We start from the raw sequence: 21,539 nt of genomic DNA on the forward strand, positions 1-21,539 counted from the left end.
AACCCAATGGCCAAAGAACACAAAGCACTTTGTAATAATAATAATAATATGTCATTGTTATATAGCGCTTAATGCCTTAACAAAGCCTCTAAGCCCTTCACATTACTACCCCGGTCATTGGATCAAACACATATGGAACACATTGAACACCAAATTAAACTATTAAATTAAATTATATTATTATTCCATAATATTGCGGCTAGTAATCAGCGCAGTTGTGTTGAAACCTACCAGGTACCCACTTGTACTCCTGGGTGGAGAGGCAACAGTAGATAAAGTGCCTTGCCCAAGGACACAAGCGATTTGCACAGCGAGAGTTTCGAACCCCCGACCTCGAGGTTGGGAGTCCAAGCCACAACCGATGCGCCAACCGCTTCTACAACCTAATGGAAAGGCACTATATAATAACAAAAATAACTTACTATTTGAAGATGGGTTTAAATCCTAGACTAAAAGATGGTGCAAATTTAAAATGAAAAAAGATTTGGTTTTGTTTACAGAGTGTTGAAACGATTGGGAATGGGAGACTTTACTAAGGAGAACCCTTCACGGCAGCCATCGCGGATGTCACAAAGTCCATCTGTTCCGCCACTAGCAACTCTGTTTCCTCCAATTACAAACTTTAAGAAGTGACCGTCTCTCTCATGCACACTAATAAAGCTATTATGTTCATTTGTTTTACAATTATATATACACACCAGAGGACAAATCCAGTGTTTATTCATTATTTGGTAGCATTGACTGTAGAATGAAACTTAATGAAACATAAAAATAACACTGGCTGTTGCCATTCAGTGAGCGAGAGGATGTAAGGTTGCACCAATCACTGCACCAATCACTTCACCAATCAACAGTTGTTTTAGATAATAGCCTTTGATGGCTTTTGTAGAAAAAAATTGAAATATGATGAACAAAAATGAATACTGTATGCAGCCAATAGATCAACCTGGAAAAATAAGCAAATTAAATATACTATGTACAAGATAACTCAATATGATAACATAACTTTTATTGTCCAATAAAACAGCTGGAAATTTGTTTTCCTCTGGCAATACAGAAACACAAGGTAAAATAACAATTAAAATACAATAGATAAAAATGTTTAATACTATAACAGGATTAGAGCTGTGGTTTGGTATTTAAGATGCTTGCCTTCTAATCCCAGAGCCCTGGTTCAGACCTTGTGCTTAATGACTAAATGAATTCTTCACATAATAGAGCATCACATCCATTCTGAGGATGGCTCCAGAATTTTGCTGGCAAGGGGTCCAAAAGGAGTTCGAACCAAGGGACCATGTAGAACCTTGGTCAGGGTCCTGGAATAAAATCCCTGGTTGTGTTCTTGGGGATTGCCCATCTGTGCTGTATAGCACAGATGGGCAAAGTGCAGCCCTCGGCAATGAATTAAAAACCCCTACTATGTGTGCAGCCTGCCAACCATATTTGGCTAGAGACCTTGTTTTTTACAGCCCAAAACTGATCAACAGTACTGTATTAAAACTGAGCATAAAGTGGTATAAAAGCAGTGCATTGAGGTTTTTGAAACCTATTGAAAACGTAAAAGCTTGGATGTGGTACCCTTACGTGTTAAATCAAAAAATTTACTTGGCCCTCCAACAACCTATCCTATACCACAACCCTGTGGTATAGGATGGCCCAAAATTGCCCTTTTGGTCCTCTGATTAGCCACATCCACCTCAGTACGACCATGATTGGAGCTGAGTTGAAAACATGTAGGTTGTTGCACCTCTAGATCCACAAATATGACACACAGAGCAGCCGAAGCTTGTTCAGAAAAACATTAATTCCCCCCCCCCCCTCCGGAGACAGATTTTTTACGAGACTCGTCGACAACTGGGCTATGTGTCCCAGCTGCTGCTGGCCCTTTCAAATCTATATTGAAGCTAGCTGAATAGTATGCAGTGGCAGTTCCAGCGGAGTGGGCATCCACAATCCCATCAATAACCCTGGACCTCCATATGTGGAAGGAGCCAATCGGAGTGTGCCATTTTGGGTGCCTATGGTGTGGCTGAGGTGGATGTTGACCCTGCCATGTTAATGCTATGTACCACACCTTCATGTTTGAAATTTGTGCAATGTTGAATTGTATTATAAAGTTATTTACTTCATTGCATACTATGCAGTACCTTGAAAAAGAATGTGTCCTAATGGGAAAATGCAAGGGTGTATACCACATGGCGTCATAGCTCAGTTGGTAGCGTATCTAAACGGTAATTGAAGGTCTTGGGTTCGAATCACTAAGGGGTGTATACCACATGGCCTCATAGCTCAGTTGGTAGCGTATCTAAACAGTAATTGAAGGTCTTTGGTTCGAATTCCTAAGGAGACATATTTTTTTTCAAATATGTATCATCATCTTTAATTATCACCAGTGGAGTTCAAATTTATTTTGGAATCTCAGCTATATCAAATTTAGTGTACAGTAAAATTGTAACATATGCAATGTTGATAATAGTGTAACTTAAATTTTAAAATATGACAGACAATTTATTTTTATATCACAAAAACATTTTTCATTAAAGATACAAGATTAAGCTGCTATTGATTATTTGGTTTGTAATGTACTATTACATTATTGATTTTTTTTTTTTTTACATACAAGGAGTGTTATTTCCAACCATCTGAAGTTTTCTTCCATAAAATCTGTGGTGTCAGTCCAATACTGTATATGGTCCATATGGGGAAGAGACCTCTGCCCTTGGAAGCCCCAAGTTTTAAAATGAGTTTTATCCATTTAATCTCAGCTAAAATGATTTCACACTGTTAGATATTTCGGCAGTGACCAAGGGCACAAGTGCCCCTTTGGCCACTCCCTAGATCTGTCAAAATCAAGTAAACACTATAATGTATTTACGAAGTCTGAGTTAGAAATATTCAACGGTTAAATTTAATTCTGTAAATTTCCCCATACAGCATCTTCCCGGCTTAAAACACACAATTCTATTAAAAAAGAACAGGACACACTATGTATATAAAACGCTAAACCAAACTTTATTGATGTTTGTTAATAAACCTCCTTTTACCATCAGAACATTATCCATGTAATAAATAATAGAGAGGTTCTACAGTGACATGTTCAGACGCTGTACAGAAAAGTTCAGCTGCATGTTACAAAATAACAAAAAGTAAGTATTACTGTATAAGGCCAAAAAAGTGGTGGGGTCCACAAATCAGATGTGTCAAAGAAGCCTAACTTTTCGGTCCAACAAGGGGTCGAACAAGTTTTTTTTTTTATCATTTAGGATGTGCTCAGAGAAAATGGCAATGACAAATTTTGTTCAATCGGCAAATTAATACTTTTAGTCTGATGTCCACAAGTGGTATCCGATGATGTGGTATATGCTTGCCCAATGGGAAACATTTCCCCAGACTGCCACACTGAGTGAGGACATAATTGTTCCTTTTATTTCTCCATAAATTTTGTATGTTCAAAATGAGGTAGCGTATAGACCATTTGCACCATTCAGCGGAACAGCCGACAGGTTGATGATATGCTGTGAAATCTCTATTATATTTTGATGCATTGTCATACATTCATACCAAATATATTTATGGGGAAGACTAGTCAAAAGGTTATTTATTGTTTTAGATTATTTCTCTACACTTGTAATAGCACCATACCCAACAAAAAATATCTATATTGCAAGGTTTTGAAGTATTAAATACCAATGCAATTGGCAGTGTAAAACACATAACATGTATACATTCATTATTATGTAAACCATAAATTTACATAATTTTTTTTTTTTGAGTGTCAATCAAATTTAACAACTAACCATTAGAACAGAGTACATTTAAGCTGTTTTTTTTTTTGTTTTTTTTTTTTGTGGAACTTCAGCAGCAATATCCAAGGAGCTTAACGGAACGTCCATTCTTGGTATAAACAAAGAGTATAGAATGCAAGATGTCCGACTGAGTTTCCTTTGAATGCAGTTCCTATCTAAAAGAAATTACTACCACGAACTAGAGGGCGTCCTTCAAAAGAATGTAAAAGGTACCCCTATATTGTGGTAGTACTATTTTTAACGTTTCATTACCTGCATACAAAACCAGGGCAGTTGGACCTCTTAGACATATTAGTGATTTTGGTACTAGTGTATATTGTTTAAAATTTTGCTGCATTGGAAATTAACTTACTTGAGGTCTTCAAATGAGCAATTCAGTGTTTAAATAAATGTTTGAGGGGTTTTAAGTACTACCACATATCATTAAATATTCAATTTAACATTACCAAAGTTTATTTTCAATATAACTGTATTATGCTTGAGGTTCTTCAGATCTTATTGTAGTCACTGTATCTTTAGCACATGTATCAAAACTTTATTTCATTAAAGGGGAAGCATTACTTTAATTGTTCTTATACATATTTTGTAAACTTCCTTTGTTCTGAATGTAAATAATAGATTTTCAACAACATCAATGTTTTCAAGATAGTTCCAGAAATACTTTCTACCTTTTACCCTTTATGCCATCCAACAAAAATCCTTAAGTTGATTACCAGCCAATTTAAGAATCTATGCAACAGAATACAGCATAGGTATTATTAAATTATCCGTTAATTTTCTCATTAAAATTCTTAATTGCAAATTAATAACATACTTAAATATACAAATTAAGGAGTTCAAATATGGAATTGAATTTTTCAATCTTTTTAGCTCATGACAGACAGTACATCTTTAAAAAAATGATTAATATCTAACTTTACCAATGTTTTGGTTTAACTTTTTATAGCTTATGAAAAAATGAAATAATTTGTTAACCAACTTGAATAATAATAAAAGTAATCATAAAATTGTAAAATTAAAAAGGATGATTTTAAAATGCCTACCAAATGATAAAATATATACTACATAAACCTCTGTCCAGATTATAAAATTTTCTTTGACAAAAAAACTGGTGTATGTCCATGCCGCCAACGTCTCACAACTCACTGGGGGACTTTCAGGGGCCTAACCTGAGCTGCTGGCTAGGTACAAATGGAGCACCACGCAGCGGATATCGCCGGTAGACAAAGATACGAACTTGCAAATTACAGTAATTACTGTATATGTAAGCACTGAAATAGCTTTTTAAGACTTAGACTTCTTTTTAATATAAACATTTCGTGTTCTTTGTGCTTGTTAGTAATTTAGTGTTATCGTTCATTTAATCCATGATGGTAACTACGTAGAGTGAAATGCTAGGCCTCTGAAAGTCCACTCCAATTTTCAAGTACAAAGCCTCATCATAAATATACTTAGCTTATTCAGCTGCTGTCTTCAACTTTTCCACTTTTTCTAAATCATTGACCATTTATACATTGACTTTTTAGAAATTTATAGGGTGATTTACGATCAAAGAAAATTGCCAGTTTTTTTACCCCAGGTTATTGTACTCACAACAGGAAAACTTCTCAGCTTTGTTGTAAAAACTATTTAAAAAACATACACTATAGAAAATAAATCTTGAATAAGTACAATATATACACTTCAAAAATTTGGGAAAAAAAACCACAATTTCATGTCATATATGTTACATAGTATTTATATAATACATACCTAAAATATATTCCATATATATATAATTATATTAGTAGGTCCAGTATAATATTCATATTAAAAAATATTCAAGTCTCTAGTTTAGGGCAAGCAGTTACTAAAAATGTGTTACTAAAAATAATATGTATTAAATACTCTACAAACATTTGGACGAAGAAATGATGAAACTAAACCTGAGCTAACACTGAAAAAAATTCCAGCTAAACAGCTAAATGTTTTTAGTGCATTTACTTGCCACACACCAGTCACACACACTGACCAAATACAACTAAGTTCAATTAAACAGTAGGGGAACACTACTGTGGAAGTAACTAACCACAAGCCTAAGGCCTCAGGACTTTGATAATAAAATTCTAGCAGTAGCCAGTAACCCAAAGCCTGGAAACCTAGGGGGAAGGCTTGGAATTTCACAGTTGAAGAATCCACTGACAAAAGGTTGGAAACCAAGACAAGTCCAGAAAGGAACATTTAGGATAAGGCACTCAGATGAAATGCTGGAAATTAGAGGGCAAAGCTGGTATCCTAGAAGAAAGACTGGGAATAGTGTGTAAATATGTAAAAGTATCAAACCATAAGAAATACCATAAAACCAATACCATAAAACATTTCATAAATATGTAAGGGGAAACCAAACTTGTGACTAAATAAATACTACCAATTATAGTTTAACCATTACCAATTTTTTGTAGACTTCATAAAAAAAGAATATCTAAATAATAATATTAAAAATAATAAAACTAGAGAAAATATTGCCCAATTTTTTGTCGATCAATCACACGTTTGAACTTGATTCCATCTTGGGTGGTAGAATCGAGGAGGAATCATTAGCTTCAATGAAGGATGTCTTTAACCTGACTGCATAGTCAACCAGAGTATATGAGAGCTTAGGGTCGTTGATACCGTACCAAAACACTGTCCATTTGCTGTTACTCCAACTCCCTTCACATCGTTTAAAATACCTACAAAAAAGTCAATGAAAAAAATAAATAATCAACAATGTTTATGTTGTTTAAATATAATGTACTTTTTTGATATAAGTATTTTATTTAGTTTTGTATTAAGTATTTTACACAAAATATAATGTACTTTTTTGTACTGCAGTTAAACTTGCATAAGTTGACCTAACTTGAATAATTTCTAAGTCGATCTTACTTTACATGCCAAATTGTTGTGTTTCCCATTAATTACTGTAATGATCTGTAAGTCAAATTTTATTTAAGTCACTTCGGATTCGACAAGTTCAACTGTATACATTTTACACAAAATATAATGTACTTTTTTGTATGAAGTATAATACACATTAGATTTACCACTCAATTTAGAGATAGCATCAAGAAGTCTCTAAAAAATAAATTATTGTAAACAATCAAGTAAACACCACTGCACTTATTTGAGAGCAGTGTTCAGCGAAAAATAAATCATGGTTGATTTACCAATTGATAATATATATAGTTGCAACTTACCATGGGTTGATTTTATTGGAATGTTGAGACCTCCAGAAGAGTTGATTGAACTTTGCTCGTATCACATCCCACAGCATGTCACTTGTTCCCTCTCCCTAGCAAAAAATTATTAAATAAATTCAAAACAAAATAATTTTTTTTGACAAATATGGCAATATAAAGCAATATGGTTCTTTTTAATTAATGACAATGGACCTTGTTCTGATTGGTCAATTAGTTGAGCAATCAGAACATGGACAAGAGTATGCATGTCTCAAACACGTGTTGTCAAACAAGATGTACATCTTTGAGTATACTGTACACTGTTGATTTATGGGACTTATGAGCAGCAAAATGCAAAGGGAGGGCTTTAGCAGAAAGGTCCATAAACCACATAGAATATACAAAATAAAAATAGAACAGTTTGAAAATTAAAAAAAAAAACAAATATCAGGGAAATTTCAAATGCTCTGGCAGATCATTGGCACACGCACAAAGATACTACTCAAATTATCTTTTTTTAGATAGACTGCACACAATAAATTCAAAACATCGGTTGATTGTTTCATGCAAAGTATGATACTTGAGGATAGTTGCACCATTAAGCCGGGCACGCTATTCTATGTAAAACACAACGGCACAACATGCATGCAACAGATCGTTTTTTAGGACGACCCGTTCCGTTCAGACTCCACCGAAAATCAGTAAACGCGTCGCATCATCTATCGCTCACAGGGCAAAGAAGTGTGTCCAGCTATGGCTGGGTAAAATTTAGTATTGCTCACAGGGCAAAGAAGTGTGTCCAGCTATGGCTGGGTAAAATTTAGTATTGCTCACAGGGCAAAGAAGTGTGTCCAGCTATGGCTGGGTAAAATTTAGTTTTGTACATGGACTTGATAAGAAGAAGATTGAGGAGTTTTGGGCAAAAAATCTACAAATAAAAGAATGACAATAATGATTATGCTATTACCATCATCATATTACGACATTGTCAACATCACAGATAGTGACAACATACATACCTGAGATTGGGTGCTGATGACAAACTTATCCAAGTAAGGAACATTTGTGTCGCCCTCGTTGGTTATAACAGCTGCAGCATCGTAGCTTTCTGATATGTAGATGGTGTTCAATCTGGAAGATATGTCCCGCAAATACTCATCCTTTAGAGGCCTACCAAAAGCCCTGTGAATTAAAAACAAAATATCTATTTTAAATAATATTTAATGTGGGTGATTCATCCATAGCGAAGTGGACCATCTGCAAATTCTTATGCTCTATAATCAAGTTTTCTCACCTAGAGATGTAAATGTGTTGGATTTGTTTTTGGTTGTTATCAGGATTTAATCAAAACATGATGTTAATATTGTCCTATTCATTCCAAAACAAATAATAGCATCCAATCAGAATAAGAAATGTGTTCAATACTGGTGTAACAATAGTCACTGCCTATTTAATAGTGATGTGTATCACTGACAAACTCAAAACCTAATGCTTTGTACACACTTAATGGGACAAATATTTGCCAATATCTGGATCTGATATGACATCTTAAAGGGTAAAGGTGAAGGTAAAGGCAGGAGAATAACCCATAACTTGCATCGTCAATGTGCTGAATTGCATATGGGCGTGGTCCGTGACTACCTAGCAGCCGTAAAGAGGCGCTTCATGGTAGATACATGTTCACTTCGGGGCTTAAAAATTGAGATTGTGATTGTTATGACTTAAACTACTAAACAAGGTAAACTACTATACCGGACAGCATCCCGGTATTTCTGAGTCATGGTTTCGGGGCCATTATGAATTGAATATTAGGCTTAACTGTACTAACTTTCCATAACTACAAAACTACTGTAAAATACTATACAACTGTATATAAGTAAATCGAATATATTTATAACATTAAACTTTATTATGGTGTGGACAATGCTGTTTTTCATGTAATATGCCCTGGCCATTGACTGTTATGAGATAGTGTCATGAAAATGCAATTGTGGCAAAGACAAGCCAAACCAGTCACTCGTCACAAAAATCGTTTTTGAGTTATTAATACAGTGTTAGAGAGTAAAATAATAGCTTTAAAATGGTAAAAAAATCATTCAAATCCAACATTTCCTTATGAAGTTACAAGCGTTTAAACATACAGCTGTTAAAAGAACAATATATGAGAAATCAGCATTCAAAGTTTATGATTTAGGGCATTTCTCATGCAGAAACTATCATCAAATCCTTGAAAAGTGTTGTGTTAACATTGAAAATGGTGAAAATATCAGCATAGCATGATGTATGGATATATAAAGATTAGCTTAGCGCAATAAAATAGATTTTTAAAAATTTGACATTTCAGCATGTTTTGGCCATTTTCTCTGAAACACTGTGTATAAGAGACAGATATATATATATATGTGTGTTATATAATATTGTCATCAACAACCAGTATGGGAAGGTTGGACTTTCTGAAGACAGTTTAGAAAGCTATTTTAAATACCTTGTCATTAGATCGCCTAATCGGGAAATATTTACATCATTTAGATTCGTCATTTCAAGGATTGGATCAGTCTTCTTGAATAGCGTGCCAGCGCCTAAAAGATGAAAAAACCGGAACATTATTACAAATTATTATAGGAGTTTCCCATGTTTAACCCTGCTCAACTTTGGGTTGAGTGAAAATAGAAAAGAAAAGAATTGAAAACAAAAAAGAGCTGAGCAGTCGGCTGAGAGGTACCGTTTCTGCTTTTCATACAAAAAAGCACGATTCAAACCCGGCCAGCATCAAGTTTTAATTGGAGTCTGATCTGATCGGCTCCTTGAATAACCTTCATATTGAGAGTTACGATTAGATGAGAAATATGTATGTATCCGTAATGTATGTATCCGTTACATGTTGTAGTTAAGTCGGGTAGCGCTACAATGTGCGGGCCTGGAAAAAAAAATTGTGCCGCCGACATTAAATTGAAATGAATACAGTATCAAATATTATCTATACATCATATAGCCCAACAGTTATTATTATATTTTTTTTTTTCCTCCAAAAAATGCCTCTGGGACATTCATGATGCCTCCGACTGCTGGTCATGTGCTCGCGCATTTTTTCCAGCCCTGGCGATGGGGCTGTCATGAGTTCCCAGGGGCGCAGCCAAAATGTCCAAAGTCATTTTGTATGAGGTCAAAATAAAGTATTATTATTATTATTTTAATTATTATTATTATTATTATTATTATTATTATCATTATTATTATTATCATAATTATCATTATCATTATTATTATTATTATTTTAATATTATTATTATGTTACTAAAACCTGCCTTAAAGGGGAAATTAGACAATGGAGAAATTAGAGAACAATTAAAAAAATGACATTAAGGGGAAAATAACATTGACGTTAAGGGAAAAATAACACAAAAAATATTCCCCTTAAGTCCGAGTTAACACTAGTTATCATTATTATTATTATTTATTATTATTATTATTATTATTATTATTATTATTATTATTATTATTATTATTATTATTATTTATTACAAAATAAAACACATTCCTTTCACAGATAGTTTGGTGGTACCATAAGAATTATTTAATGGCCGAAGTACTGTCTCACAAGTTATGGTACCATTATAAAAGTGTTATTCCAGTATAAAAAATAATATATTATAAAATAATAAAAATCTTTACCATGTCGGGTAAATAACTCTGTGAGGAGTGTAGTAGCAGATGTGATGACGACACTAGACGTTGATGGAAGTTGTTCCAGCAGCGTTACCATAGTATCAACTTTGTTTTCTATTGCTTTTGTATACCAAGCTTCCTTCATCAGCTTCTCAAGATCACCAGGAATCAAAATTTCACCAATCACCTGAATTGAATCAAGATACAAGAAAAAATTATATTAAGTAGTCTATTACAAGAAGTCTATTACAAGTGGAGCTGTAAATTGGTCATTAAGTTGCTTGCTTCTAATTGCAGGGTCTTGGGTTCAAATCCTGGGCCAGCAGAATTTGTTCTTATGATTAAAAACAACTCCATTTTTTAAGATTACAAAAATATGTGGAGATTAAAATACATACACGTACAAATTCAATTGAAAAAAATAGAATGTATAGCATTTTCAAAATATTTATTTTTAATTTCCAATATTCATTTCATTCTAATCTAACAGCGTGGAATTTCATGAGATAAACTAAGTCTCATTATATATTATTATTATTTTTTTTTTTTTTTTTTTTTTTTTTTTTTTTTTCGAAGGGTCGATTTTCTTTTTTTTTTTTTTTTTCGAAGGGGTGTTCCGTTTTGGGAACAATGGCAATTAGTCGGTTATCCAGGTAAGTATTCACGAAATAGACTAAGTCTCATTATAAGGTTTAGGGAGCAGAGTTGTTTTTACTAAAGAACAAATATCCTTGGGTATTAGCAGGATTTGAACTCCAGACACTGGCATTAGAAGGCAAGCATCTTAACCACCGAGCTACAGATTTCCTCCATCACAGTGGCATAACATGTATGGCCTCTCCCAGTCCAAAGGGGCCCTGTTACTAATACAAGAATGCTTCTACAGAGCCTTGACATTTCAGTCCAGTAGAAAGACCCAAAAGACTCAAAAAATTAATACAGTGTAACTCCGAGTTTTAACTTGCAAGTAACTGATTTTATCTTGTTTTGTAATGGGGGAGCTTTAATGATAAAGTATAACTTTAAAGTAGGCCAAACCAATGCATGCATCACGATGTAAGGATGTACGATACATAAATTTCTATTTTGTGTGATAACAGAACTTGGTCTACAGGCGTTTTTCCCTTATACTGTATGCATAAATGGGTTCCACTCAAGTAATGTCCCCACGGCTTCTTTCATGACACTTTGTGAGCAAATACTTTACTGTAATGAAGCGCCAACAATTTCTTGCCCTAGGGCCTCATTACTGGTTGTTACGCCACTGCTCCATCAATAATGCAGGATTTGAATGCAGGAATACAGGATTTTGAGGCAAGCATACTACTGTAATCACTAAGCAAACAAATTCACTCCACCAACATTATATGGATTTGACCCTGGACATGAGTGGAACATCCTAAAGTACAGCAGGCCTATACTCTACAAGAGCATGCAGTAATTGATCAACTTACGTGTCCCCTATTATTCGTAATTCCGCCATGATTATTCAGGAATAGCACCTTCAGCGGTTGTACTGCCTTCGCAATCTCAGTGGTAGCTTGATGGACATCTATGCTGACTAGCTGAGAACTTGACGTTTCACCGACTGAACTGATCACTGGCATATGCCCACTCCTACAACACAAACACAAATAATAATTGCTTAAATTTATAAATTAACATTTTATGTACTGAGGTATTCATTAATTGAATATTTAATCAATAAATGTAAGGTCTTTTCCACAAAATGAGATGCATTGTTGGTAAAATCATATTTAGCTATTCATCAAAATAGGTCAAAACCAAAATTTTGATATTAATGTTTTTGAATAACTTGATACTTATATTTTATGATTGTATACTTCTAAGTGAATTTAAAACAGTGTTCTCTACACTTATTCTGTAACTCTAGTCCTATTATTTTGTACAGGTTAGTTTATATTTGAGGCCAACCTTCTCAAAACTTGGTTCTCATACTGTACTCCTAAACTTTAAATGCTCACATCTCTGGATCTACTTTTCTGCTGAAAAGCACGATCTGCTGAAAAGCTTCGTAACATTGTTTGTAATACGGTGCGCCACGCGAGCAGTCATGGTGAAGCTTGTTAATGATTGTAATCTTTAAGCGGCGCACTTTCTTTCTTTTTCTGATGTTTTGTTTCTGTTTGACGGATTCGATTTTCTCTGAACAATTGATGTTACCATGAAATGCAATTCAACTTGTGATGTTGATGCATCGCTGAGCTGCTATATTTTATGAAATGTATGTTTTTTTTATATTGTTTAAAGAATAAAGAAATACTGAGAATAATAATAATAAAAAAATCAAAGACCAAATTAAAGCTTATATGTGATTTACCCAAATATAATACTGTATAAACTCAATTTTTGATTTTCTAACCATGAGACTCATTTTGCGGTAAGACCTCAAAAATATTATTCCCTACCTGAATGCTTATTACTTTTCTAAATACTTGTAAAAAATAATATTGCAAGTTGTTCGGGTGGGATGCAATAACACATCAATCTTCCGATGCAAACACCGTTGTAATAGCATAGTACCTGCTGCTACTTAGGGGTCAGATTCAACACCAATCACTAAGCGCAAACTCGGTGGTTTAGTGGTTAAGACAACAGGCTACTTTCTGGAGGCCGTGGGTTTTCGAATCCCACCCGTATTATTTTCAAGACTTTTTTTCACAAGTATCTGGGGACGTACTATCATCATTCAGTATAATACGTCAGGCATCATCATTCCTATCAATAAATATTATTCATAATAAAATTGTAATTTTATAAAAGAGCTTGGGTAGCCCTGTTGAAATAGATATAAACAAGAACATCATAGGTTAACAAACTTTTGTTTATAAAGTGAATATCTTCCAGTGGTAGGTGCAATCACCTGAAGGAGGTCATTTCTTTAAGCATCGAGGAATTAGTTTAAGGAAAGCTTTGGGGGTTTTTGAGTTACTGCCTACCTTATCTATATCGTTATTTTTAATGATTAATGAGTAGTAGAAAAAGGACTTTGAACAGGCAGTATTTTAAGCCAGGCTTCTGAAGGAAAAAATATTTTGTTATACAAATGAATTTTCTTAAAACCTGAAGTTATGTTTGACCAAAAACTCAGGAACGGTTAATAAGATACAGATTTTTGAATATTCATTTGTTTGTACGACTTTATCACTGCGGAACCTGGCTTTTTAGAGACCTTAGAGAACAGTGCACTTCTTTACTGTGCGCATGAAAGAGCATGTATCAAAAGTTTAAATAAGCCTCTTAAGTGCTGCCAGTTTGATAAATATTAGAACAATAGCAACAGTTGTCCTTGCTATTGTTAGTCAATGTTCCTGCAAAGTATTTAGTGAATACAAAGCTGGAGTCACTATTAAATCCATCAACTAAAGCCAGTGTTACTAGCCATTCAATGACCTAATCTTTAGTCATAAGCTGGTAACAGAAAAGATGCCAAAGATCATTGGCTGAAGGGTGAATTCACCACATTTTGATATACAGTATCCTACTGAAGCTGAGAAGATTAATTCACTAGTTCTGGGAGTTCTAATACAAAGATGAGCCCATAATGAAAGAAATAAAATAGAAGACAAGACGGGTTGAATTACTTTAAATAGAAATATTTTGTAATTTTCCACTATCACGAATGGAAAGAGTTAGTGGAGAAAAGAGACGTACACAGCCTCACACCCCCCCCCCCCCCCCCCCAAAAAAATAAGATCTTTACCCAGTAACCCCTAACTGGAAATGTTTGCTCAAGTACTTAAAAATCACCTTATATCACCCTATTTTGCGAGGTCACGCTACCTCACTAAATCACCAGCCCCAACTTCACCTTCATGTACCCCTATCAGAACATCTCCCCACACATGACTCTTAGATACGTCACTAGTGGAAACGCTTGTGGTATCCTTATTTGCATTGTTTTTGCGGAATTAATTTTGGAAAACACAACATCCAGTGACAGTAGACGTTTAGAAGCATACGCCTGGAGTTGCCCATCTGAGGAAAACTTGTTTTGTCAGTGCCAGATTGAATTACTGTACAATAGGCCTACAAATATTTGAAAGATTTTCATTGCCGTGAAAAATAAAATGCAGTGAAAACAAATCAATGCGTCAAGAATTCACTGCAGCACATGCCCCTCTCATTAACTAAAACAGCATTTTATATCCATAATATATATCACATCACTTAGGGGTGTACATTTGATTTGTTAGAGAATTTATGCACTATTATTTTGCTTTCTTGAACTCCAAAGCTAAGTATAAATAAGAAACAAATGTTGATGCTTGGGGCCTGGCCTAGATCTGGGGATAAAGTTAAGATATTTCTAAAACTTGGTGCAAACAACCTACATTTATAATAGGGAAGGGGATTCCCACATATTACCACTGCAATTTTTTTTTTTTTTAACAAAATATACAAAATGGAATACAGAAACAAAAGGTTTGAATATTTTGTAACATAGATTAACTGAACACATATCTCCAGGCATCTACTAATCATTCCCAAGCTAGTGCTCCTTTGCACTATTCTGAGAAACTGGTGCTCTCTCATTTCAGAAATCCTGGATCGGCCCCTGCTCAGATCATCTACACTGGCTGGGTCAAAATGTCAGTAGTGGTGCGTGATGGACTTATATTTTCTTAGATCTCGATGGCATGTATTTAAATACTTGGAGTATGTATTATACTTTCTTATCTGAGATTAATCAGTGGACCTTTCGGTCAATGACAAGGTATTATATATATACAAATAATACTGTGTGCATATTTTAAATATTAAAATAATTTCTTTGGTCATCATTGTTAATTATTTTTATTGCAATCTATTGTATTTTAAATGTAATTCCTTGTCATTTTATTTATTTTTTATTTCTCATATGTTGTTTGTATTAATTTCAACTAAATTTTCGAGAGGGTCCCTGAATATTAGCTGGCATTCCAGGTCCAGCTGGAAGGGTTTCTCTCTCTACTAAATAAAGCATAAATAAACAAATTAATTAAACATAATAATCAATCTTAATGAAATGTCTCTGTTAGATAAAATCAAACATGTTTTATTTTATCTAATATTGAGACACCTTGTATGAAATAAAATAAAACGTGTTGCATTACAAAGCTCTCTCTACACTATCAAAATCTATGTGACAAAAATGATATGCCCATGTTTGGGAGTAATATGACATCATCTGGCCCATATATAGGCCCATCAAAAAAATATGCTGAAAAGTTCTCACCCTAAACACCATTCTAATGGCTCTGTATTGACGCTTACAACTTTCCCCATCATGCTGCCATCACTGGCCGGATCGGCTTTTAGGACGTTGCTGCCTGAAAACAACGGATGGGCTGGTGTTCCACTTGCGTGTAGAAAGTTCACCATTGTCATCGTCTCTTGGTTAACTTGCCGTCGACTTGCCTACAGTAAACAAATATTCTGGAGTTTTATGTTACAATACTTTACAAATATTGACGTCTTTTTTTACTCTGTAACAAGCCACTAATTGTTAAGGGCTAAGAAAATAACAACAGTAATATTAAGAGACTGCCAGGGCTGAAATATAATGAAAATATAAGGGTGACAATGTGCTAAAACATGCTCTCTTGAGACTTTAGCAGACTCTTATGTACTTTCCTATAAATAATAAAGTTAGGGAATTATATAATGCTTTTCACACCTACAGGTACAGTACTCTCAAATTACTTCGAATTTTGGACATGGTATTTGGAAAACAGTAAACAATGTTAAACTTCCTACACTCTCCGAGTATTCCCAGTTATGCATGAATGAAGTACTGGGGGATGTACTGAGTACTTGGTGCAATACATATCAAGCTGGGAAGAAATATTAAGTTTCCTGATGCAAACATCCCTTGGAATATTCAGAAATTAGGAATTTACCCTTTTCATCAACTCATGATCACCATCATAATCATCTGATCATAAAATGACTATGATTATTACCAACAATGCTACCAGTGATCATCAATACCATTATCAAAATTTAGTATCGTCATCATTATTATTAAGTTTTAATTATAACCATTTATTAACATAATGTACATTGATTTAATAATCGATATTTTAGAATTATGATCATAACCACCAAAGCTATCAGTGATCATTAACACCATTATCACAATTTAGTATTGTCATCATTATTATTTTTAATTATAACAATTTATTAACATTATGTACATTGATTTAATAATCAATTTTTTAGAATTACCCTCAGTTCATCTGGAGTAGGTTGAACATTCTCAGAAAATGTGGCACCATGAACTATTAGTGAGATCATGTCATTGCGAAAAAGGAAAGACAGATTGGAACTCAGGGCTTCAAGCTGAAATGAAAAATGATTATTATAAATAATATTTATAAAATAATTATATCTATTTTTCTGTTTAAAAAAGAGACCTAATTTCAACTTTATTCTATAAAATAGAATTGCTGTAAAAAAAAGAGAGAAAAGAATCAAGATTTTAATTAATGTGACTCCATTAAAACTTAAACTAACAAACAAAACAAATTCAAATCAGAATCTCTTGTGAGCAAATTCTGCCTTTTGTGGTGGTGAGCAAAATTGTGAGACCAAACCTACACATTCTCAATGAGAATGTACAAAAGTGCATACTTTTCTCACAATGTCTAAATGGTTTGCCCGACGAGGGGGAGGGGGAATGATGTCCCTGATAAGAGTGTAAGTAAGCATGGTCGAGTGAGGCTCAAAATCTCTCAGAACAAAAATATATTTATTTTCTACCCGGATAATTGGGATTTCTCCCCGATGGGCCCCCACCCCGCTGGCGGGTATACAAGGTTAGCTGAAACCTGCTGGTGTGTAGCAGACTTCACAGTTATGCATGAGCCGCTAGATGTGGAACAGCTGAGATGTGTAGGCCACAACTTCCAGGAGTCTTGCGACCCCTGAAATTGGGTCCTTACTAAAAGTGATAACATAAAATATTTTGATTCTTTACTGGACAAGCCTTGACTGATTCAACAACGTTCCAGGGCTGAAAATCAGTAAGGTACATGAAAACATGAATGATTGTGAGGTTAACCACACAAATTATCATCAAGCTAACTTTATGTATATTTAGCATATATATTTTACTATTTTCCATGTAAAAAAATTATAATAATAATTATAATTTCATATTAATAATTGATAATTTAAGTACTGTAAATTAATCCTGTAATTGAAAACATGAAGAAATAAAACAATCAAAGAATTATAGGGTCCAGGAGCATGAACCGTAATTTGTGAACCAAAGATGTTGGAATCTAACAAAACAAATGTAAACACGAATCTTGCCATCTTAGGTTGCTGAAATATATCTTGATGGACTTGAACAACTGCAAAGATCTTGGATGGCATCTGCTCAATGTTTTGAAACTGCTTCAACCAATAGCGGGCCTCCTTTGGATCCGTTCCAATCTAAGAGACAAACAAGTTGTGAGAATGTCAATTAGGTTTTCTAAAATGAAATCCTAAGGAATAATTTTCAGTCACAATTCAACCATAAGTTTTTTTTAAAGGTGGAAAAAGGGTGGTTCGCCCCTTTTCTCCCCCAGTTTTTAAATATCCAAAAATCCCCCTAGTTTTTAAATACCCAAAAATCTGTATCTCATTAACCTATTGTGATGCTGCATTAAAAAATGACAGTAAATTTTATATTACCCATTACTTTACTAAGCTTACTAAAACTTGACTGGAGGTAAATTCTGATGTAATTGGACATACACTTCAGACATGATAAATTTCATGTTCCGTTTGTGTTGCTATCAGTCAGAGATACATTGCAATGCCCTATGCTGTAAAAGTAGGTCATACTGCATGCTGAGAATAGCTGGGTCATTTAGTGCATAAATAACAAATGCAATGGTAGAAAATATTGGTTTTCATATTGCATCCAATCAACAGCAAAAGCAGCAACTACGGTAAAAAAACAACAAACAGCAGCAAGAAAAGTACTGTAACAGCAGCAACGTTAACAGAAATTTAGCAAATCAGAACAACAGCACCAGCAATAGCAGCTGAAACAGTAACAGACACAACAGTAGCAGAAGGGAACAATCGACAAAAACAGCAACAGCAGCAGACAATACAGCCAGTGGCAGCTCTAGGATATAATTTATGGGGGGGGGGGAATCTGCCGGGGGTGGGTATAGGAGGGGGTGTCCCCTCCCTCCCAAAACAAGAATTTTGTTTAAAACTGGGACTTTTAGATGGCCGGAAATGGCTGGGATGGGAAAACTAGGCCTATTTTTTTTTTTTTTGGTCCGACTGCCCCACCTCCTCCCGGCTGGCACCGCCACTGAATACAGCATCAGCAGTACATTACAAAGATTGCATGTTTGTTGATCACCATGGGCAACTGCAATTTTGGCTTGTTGCCACCACGTAGGTTCCCATAGTAGTGTAGGACACTGTTTGATTACGACTTCCGTTAATTTGTATGTAGTTTGTCTGTGTTGATCAATGTTAATAAATGAACAGTCAGTCTAGACGCGTACAGATTTTAGGCGTATTCAGACAGGGGTGGCGCCAGTGGGGGGGCCACCCAGTCAGGGAAAGCTGGCCCCCCCCCCATGGAGAAAAACCACAATTCGTTGGGGAGAAATAGAATGTATAAGTATTTTCTACAAATTAGTAGACTCTAAAATCGATTTAAGCCTTTAAAAACCCCTAAATTGTCATATTTTTCGGGGCTTCGTCACCTGTAGCGCTTTCGAGTGATTTGGACGACGCCCGATCACACCCACTTTTTATCACCGGGGACGTCGGAGGCCCATCGGGGAAATCCTGGCGCCATCCATGTATTCAGGATGCGTCCGACGCGTCTAAAATGTCCATTATTTATGGGCTGTACTGTACTGTAGCAGAAGGGACCAATCAACAAAATAGTACACAATTAAACAAACATTTCACATCATACAGGAGGGTCCAACAACACAAGCAGAAAGGACAGTAAGGCATTTAAATCTCACACAGCCCAAATTGGAAAGAAACCAAACTTTATTTATAAAAAAGAAAAGTCTATAAAAAAAAAAGTCAACATACCTCCTCTAAAAACCGCCTAAGATCATGGTTTATTTTTGACCCGAAATTTGCCTGACTTATTTTTGGAAGTGTTTGTAGAAAATCACTTTTCCAACGTTGCCAATATATAATAAAACCTCGAGACTTTGGCTGTAATAAAACTGTCCTTTCTTTAGTCACATCTACTCCTGGTAACAAATATTTATGTGGTCTGCATATAGTAAGGTAAGTTCTGATAAAACAATTATTAGTAGCAGGAGACAGAGGCATCATTTTGAAGCACTTGCATATAATTTGCGGCATTTTTGCAAGAATTTGTGACATTGTGTGGGCTTGAAATTGATGAATAACTTAAAGTACTGGCTTAGCGTTCATTGCTTCTTACTGTTGCACAAATAGAAGACAATGCATCCGGCGATGCCAAAAACCCGCCTTGCGAACTGCCAATAATTGCATTGGAGATGTTGATAGTAGAAATCCTTATAAAGCTAAAGTTGACTGTTCCTGCGAAGAGAAAGCAGTTTAAATTACAAACATTGCAGACCTTTGAGCATAATAATACTGCATAATACTAATTGAATTGAATTCAATTTATTCATATTTGATTTGACAGCAAAGAGAAGAACTGCATCAGATTCACAATCAAGTTTCAATACAATAAAAAGACCTTACAATCAAAAGCAACAATACAATTTAATACACAAAATACAATTACTAATTTAAATATTGTACAACAGGCCAAGCCATGGGAAAAAATTTGTTATTTTTCAAAATTTATTGATAATTATTGAACATTAAAAGAAAAGAATTAACTGCCTGAACAGATTGCAAATAAAATTAATTATTAAATATAAAATATAAAAAATATGGCATATTGCAAGTTTGAAAACTTCACAAACTTTACAGTTGAGAAGTGAGGGGAAATAGGTCGAAGTTTATCGATGGATGCGGGAGTTTCTTTTAATATAAGCATAACATTGGCATCTTTCCGAATTTGAGGGACATATCCCTCTCTTAGGGAACGGTAAAAATAACGCGAATAGGCGTGGCAAATTCCAACCCAAAATTCTTTTATAAGTTTGGCAGGGCTTTTATCTGGACCAGTGACTTACAGTATTACTTTTAACCTTACTAAGTTTTGCATACATTTCCCAAATTTCTACTGAAGGGGGCTCATTACATGGCATAATCTAAGGGTGGGTAGGTAGTTTATCTCTACAGAGTCGGGGTCTGCTTTGAGATACTTTTGAAAACATAGAGTACTACAATGTTACGTCACGATACCATGTGATACTACTCCGTTGCTATCGTTGCAAAATGCGTTCAACCAGACGCCATTTTCTCCACTGACAAACCACTGATCCAAATTTCTAACGTAATTATTAAGATGTTGTATCTTAGTTATTCTTTGTAAATTTTAATTTGATGATAAAATGTTTGTTCGATAACTAATATAGTGCGAGCTTTTGTGTTTTCAGTAAATTTTGATGGTGAAATATTAAATTTTAAAATGCCTATTTCAGAAAGGCTACGAAGTAATTCAGGCGGAATGAACCGTAACCAACTTCTTTTTGGCAACAGAGGGCGCTACCTGGCGTTGTGACAACACGACTGTGGTACTCTATAAGGTTGATTGCTTCAATGATCGCTTCATCATTCTTATCAATAGTGTCTGGAACACTGGTGTCAGTGTTCTCCCAATTGAAAACATTTTCACTGGTATTAGTCCATAAAAATTCAGCAATGCGCATACTGTGAGGCGTTACCCTTTTTGTGTGGGGTTGAATGACAACACATATTCATAGCCTAGGTATAGACTGGA

At 34.7% G+C, this 21,539-nt stretch overlaps 2 protein-coding genes across 5 annotated transcripts in view; one reads left to right on the forward strand and one right to left on the reverse strand.

Annotated features, from left to right (window-relative positions):
• LOC117100941 (myosin-7-like) overlaps positions 1-2,346 on the forward strand; it is a 31,169-nt gene extending 28,823 nt beyond the window's left edge. For all 4 annotated transcript variants that reach the window (XM_033240784.1, XM_033240785.1, XM_033240786.1 and 1 more), the window contains one exon: positions 501-2,346. In XM_033240784.1, the coding sequence (XP_033096675.1) occupies positions 501-633 (133 nt within the window). In that variant the 3' untranslated portion in view covers positions 634-2,346. The remainder of the gene's footprint in view (positions 1-500) is intronic.
• A 643-nt stretch (positions 2,347-2,989) lies between these two features.
• Positions 2,990-20,212, reverse strand: LOC117100942 (N-acetylglutamate synthase, mitochondrial-like; the record flags this gene model as incomplete). Its single annotated transcript, XM_033240788.1, is given in 10 exon segments — positions 2,990-6,517; positions 7,022-7,116; positions 8,023-8,185; positions 9,489-9,582; positions 10,676-10,856; positions 12,124-12,286; positions 15,909-16,090; positions 16,901-17,014; positions 17,990-18,112; positions 19,739-20,212. Coding segments are annotated over 10 exon segments (1,605 nt in total). The 3' UTR covers positions 2,990-6,330.
• Between the last annotated feature and the right edge of the window lie 1,327 nt (positions 20,213-21,539).

The sequence above is a fragment of the Anneissia japonica genome, unplaced genomic scaffold (genome assembly GCF_011630105.1).
Source record: "Anneissia japonica isolate Jap-2015-1 unplaced genomic scaffold, ASM1163010v1 scaffold287793_len260017_cov185, whole genome shotgun sequence".
In the NCBI taxonomy this organism is placed as follows: Eukaryota; Metazoa; Echinodermata; class Crinoidea; order Comatulida; family Comatulidae; genus Anneissia; species Anneissia japonica.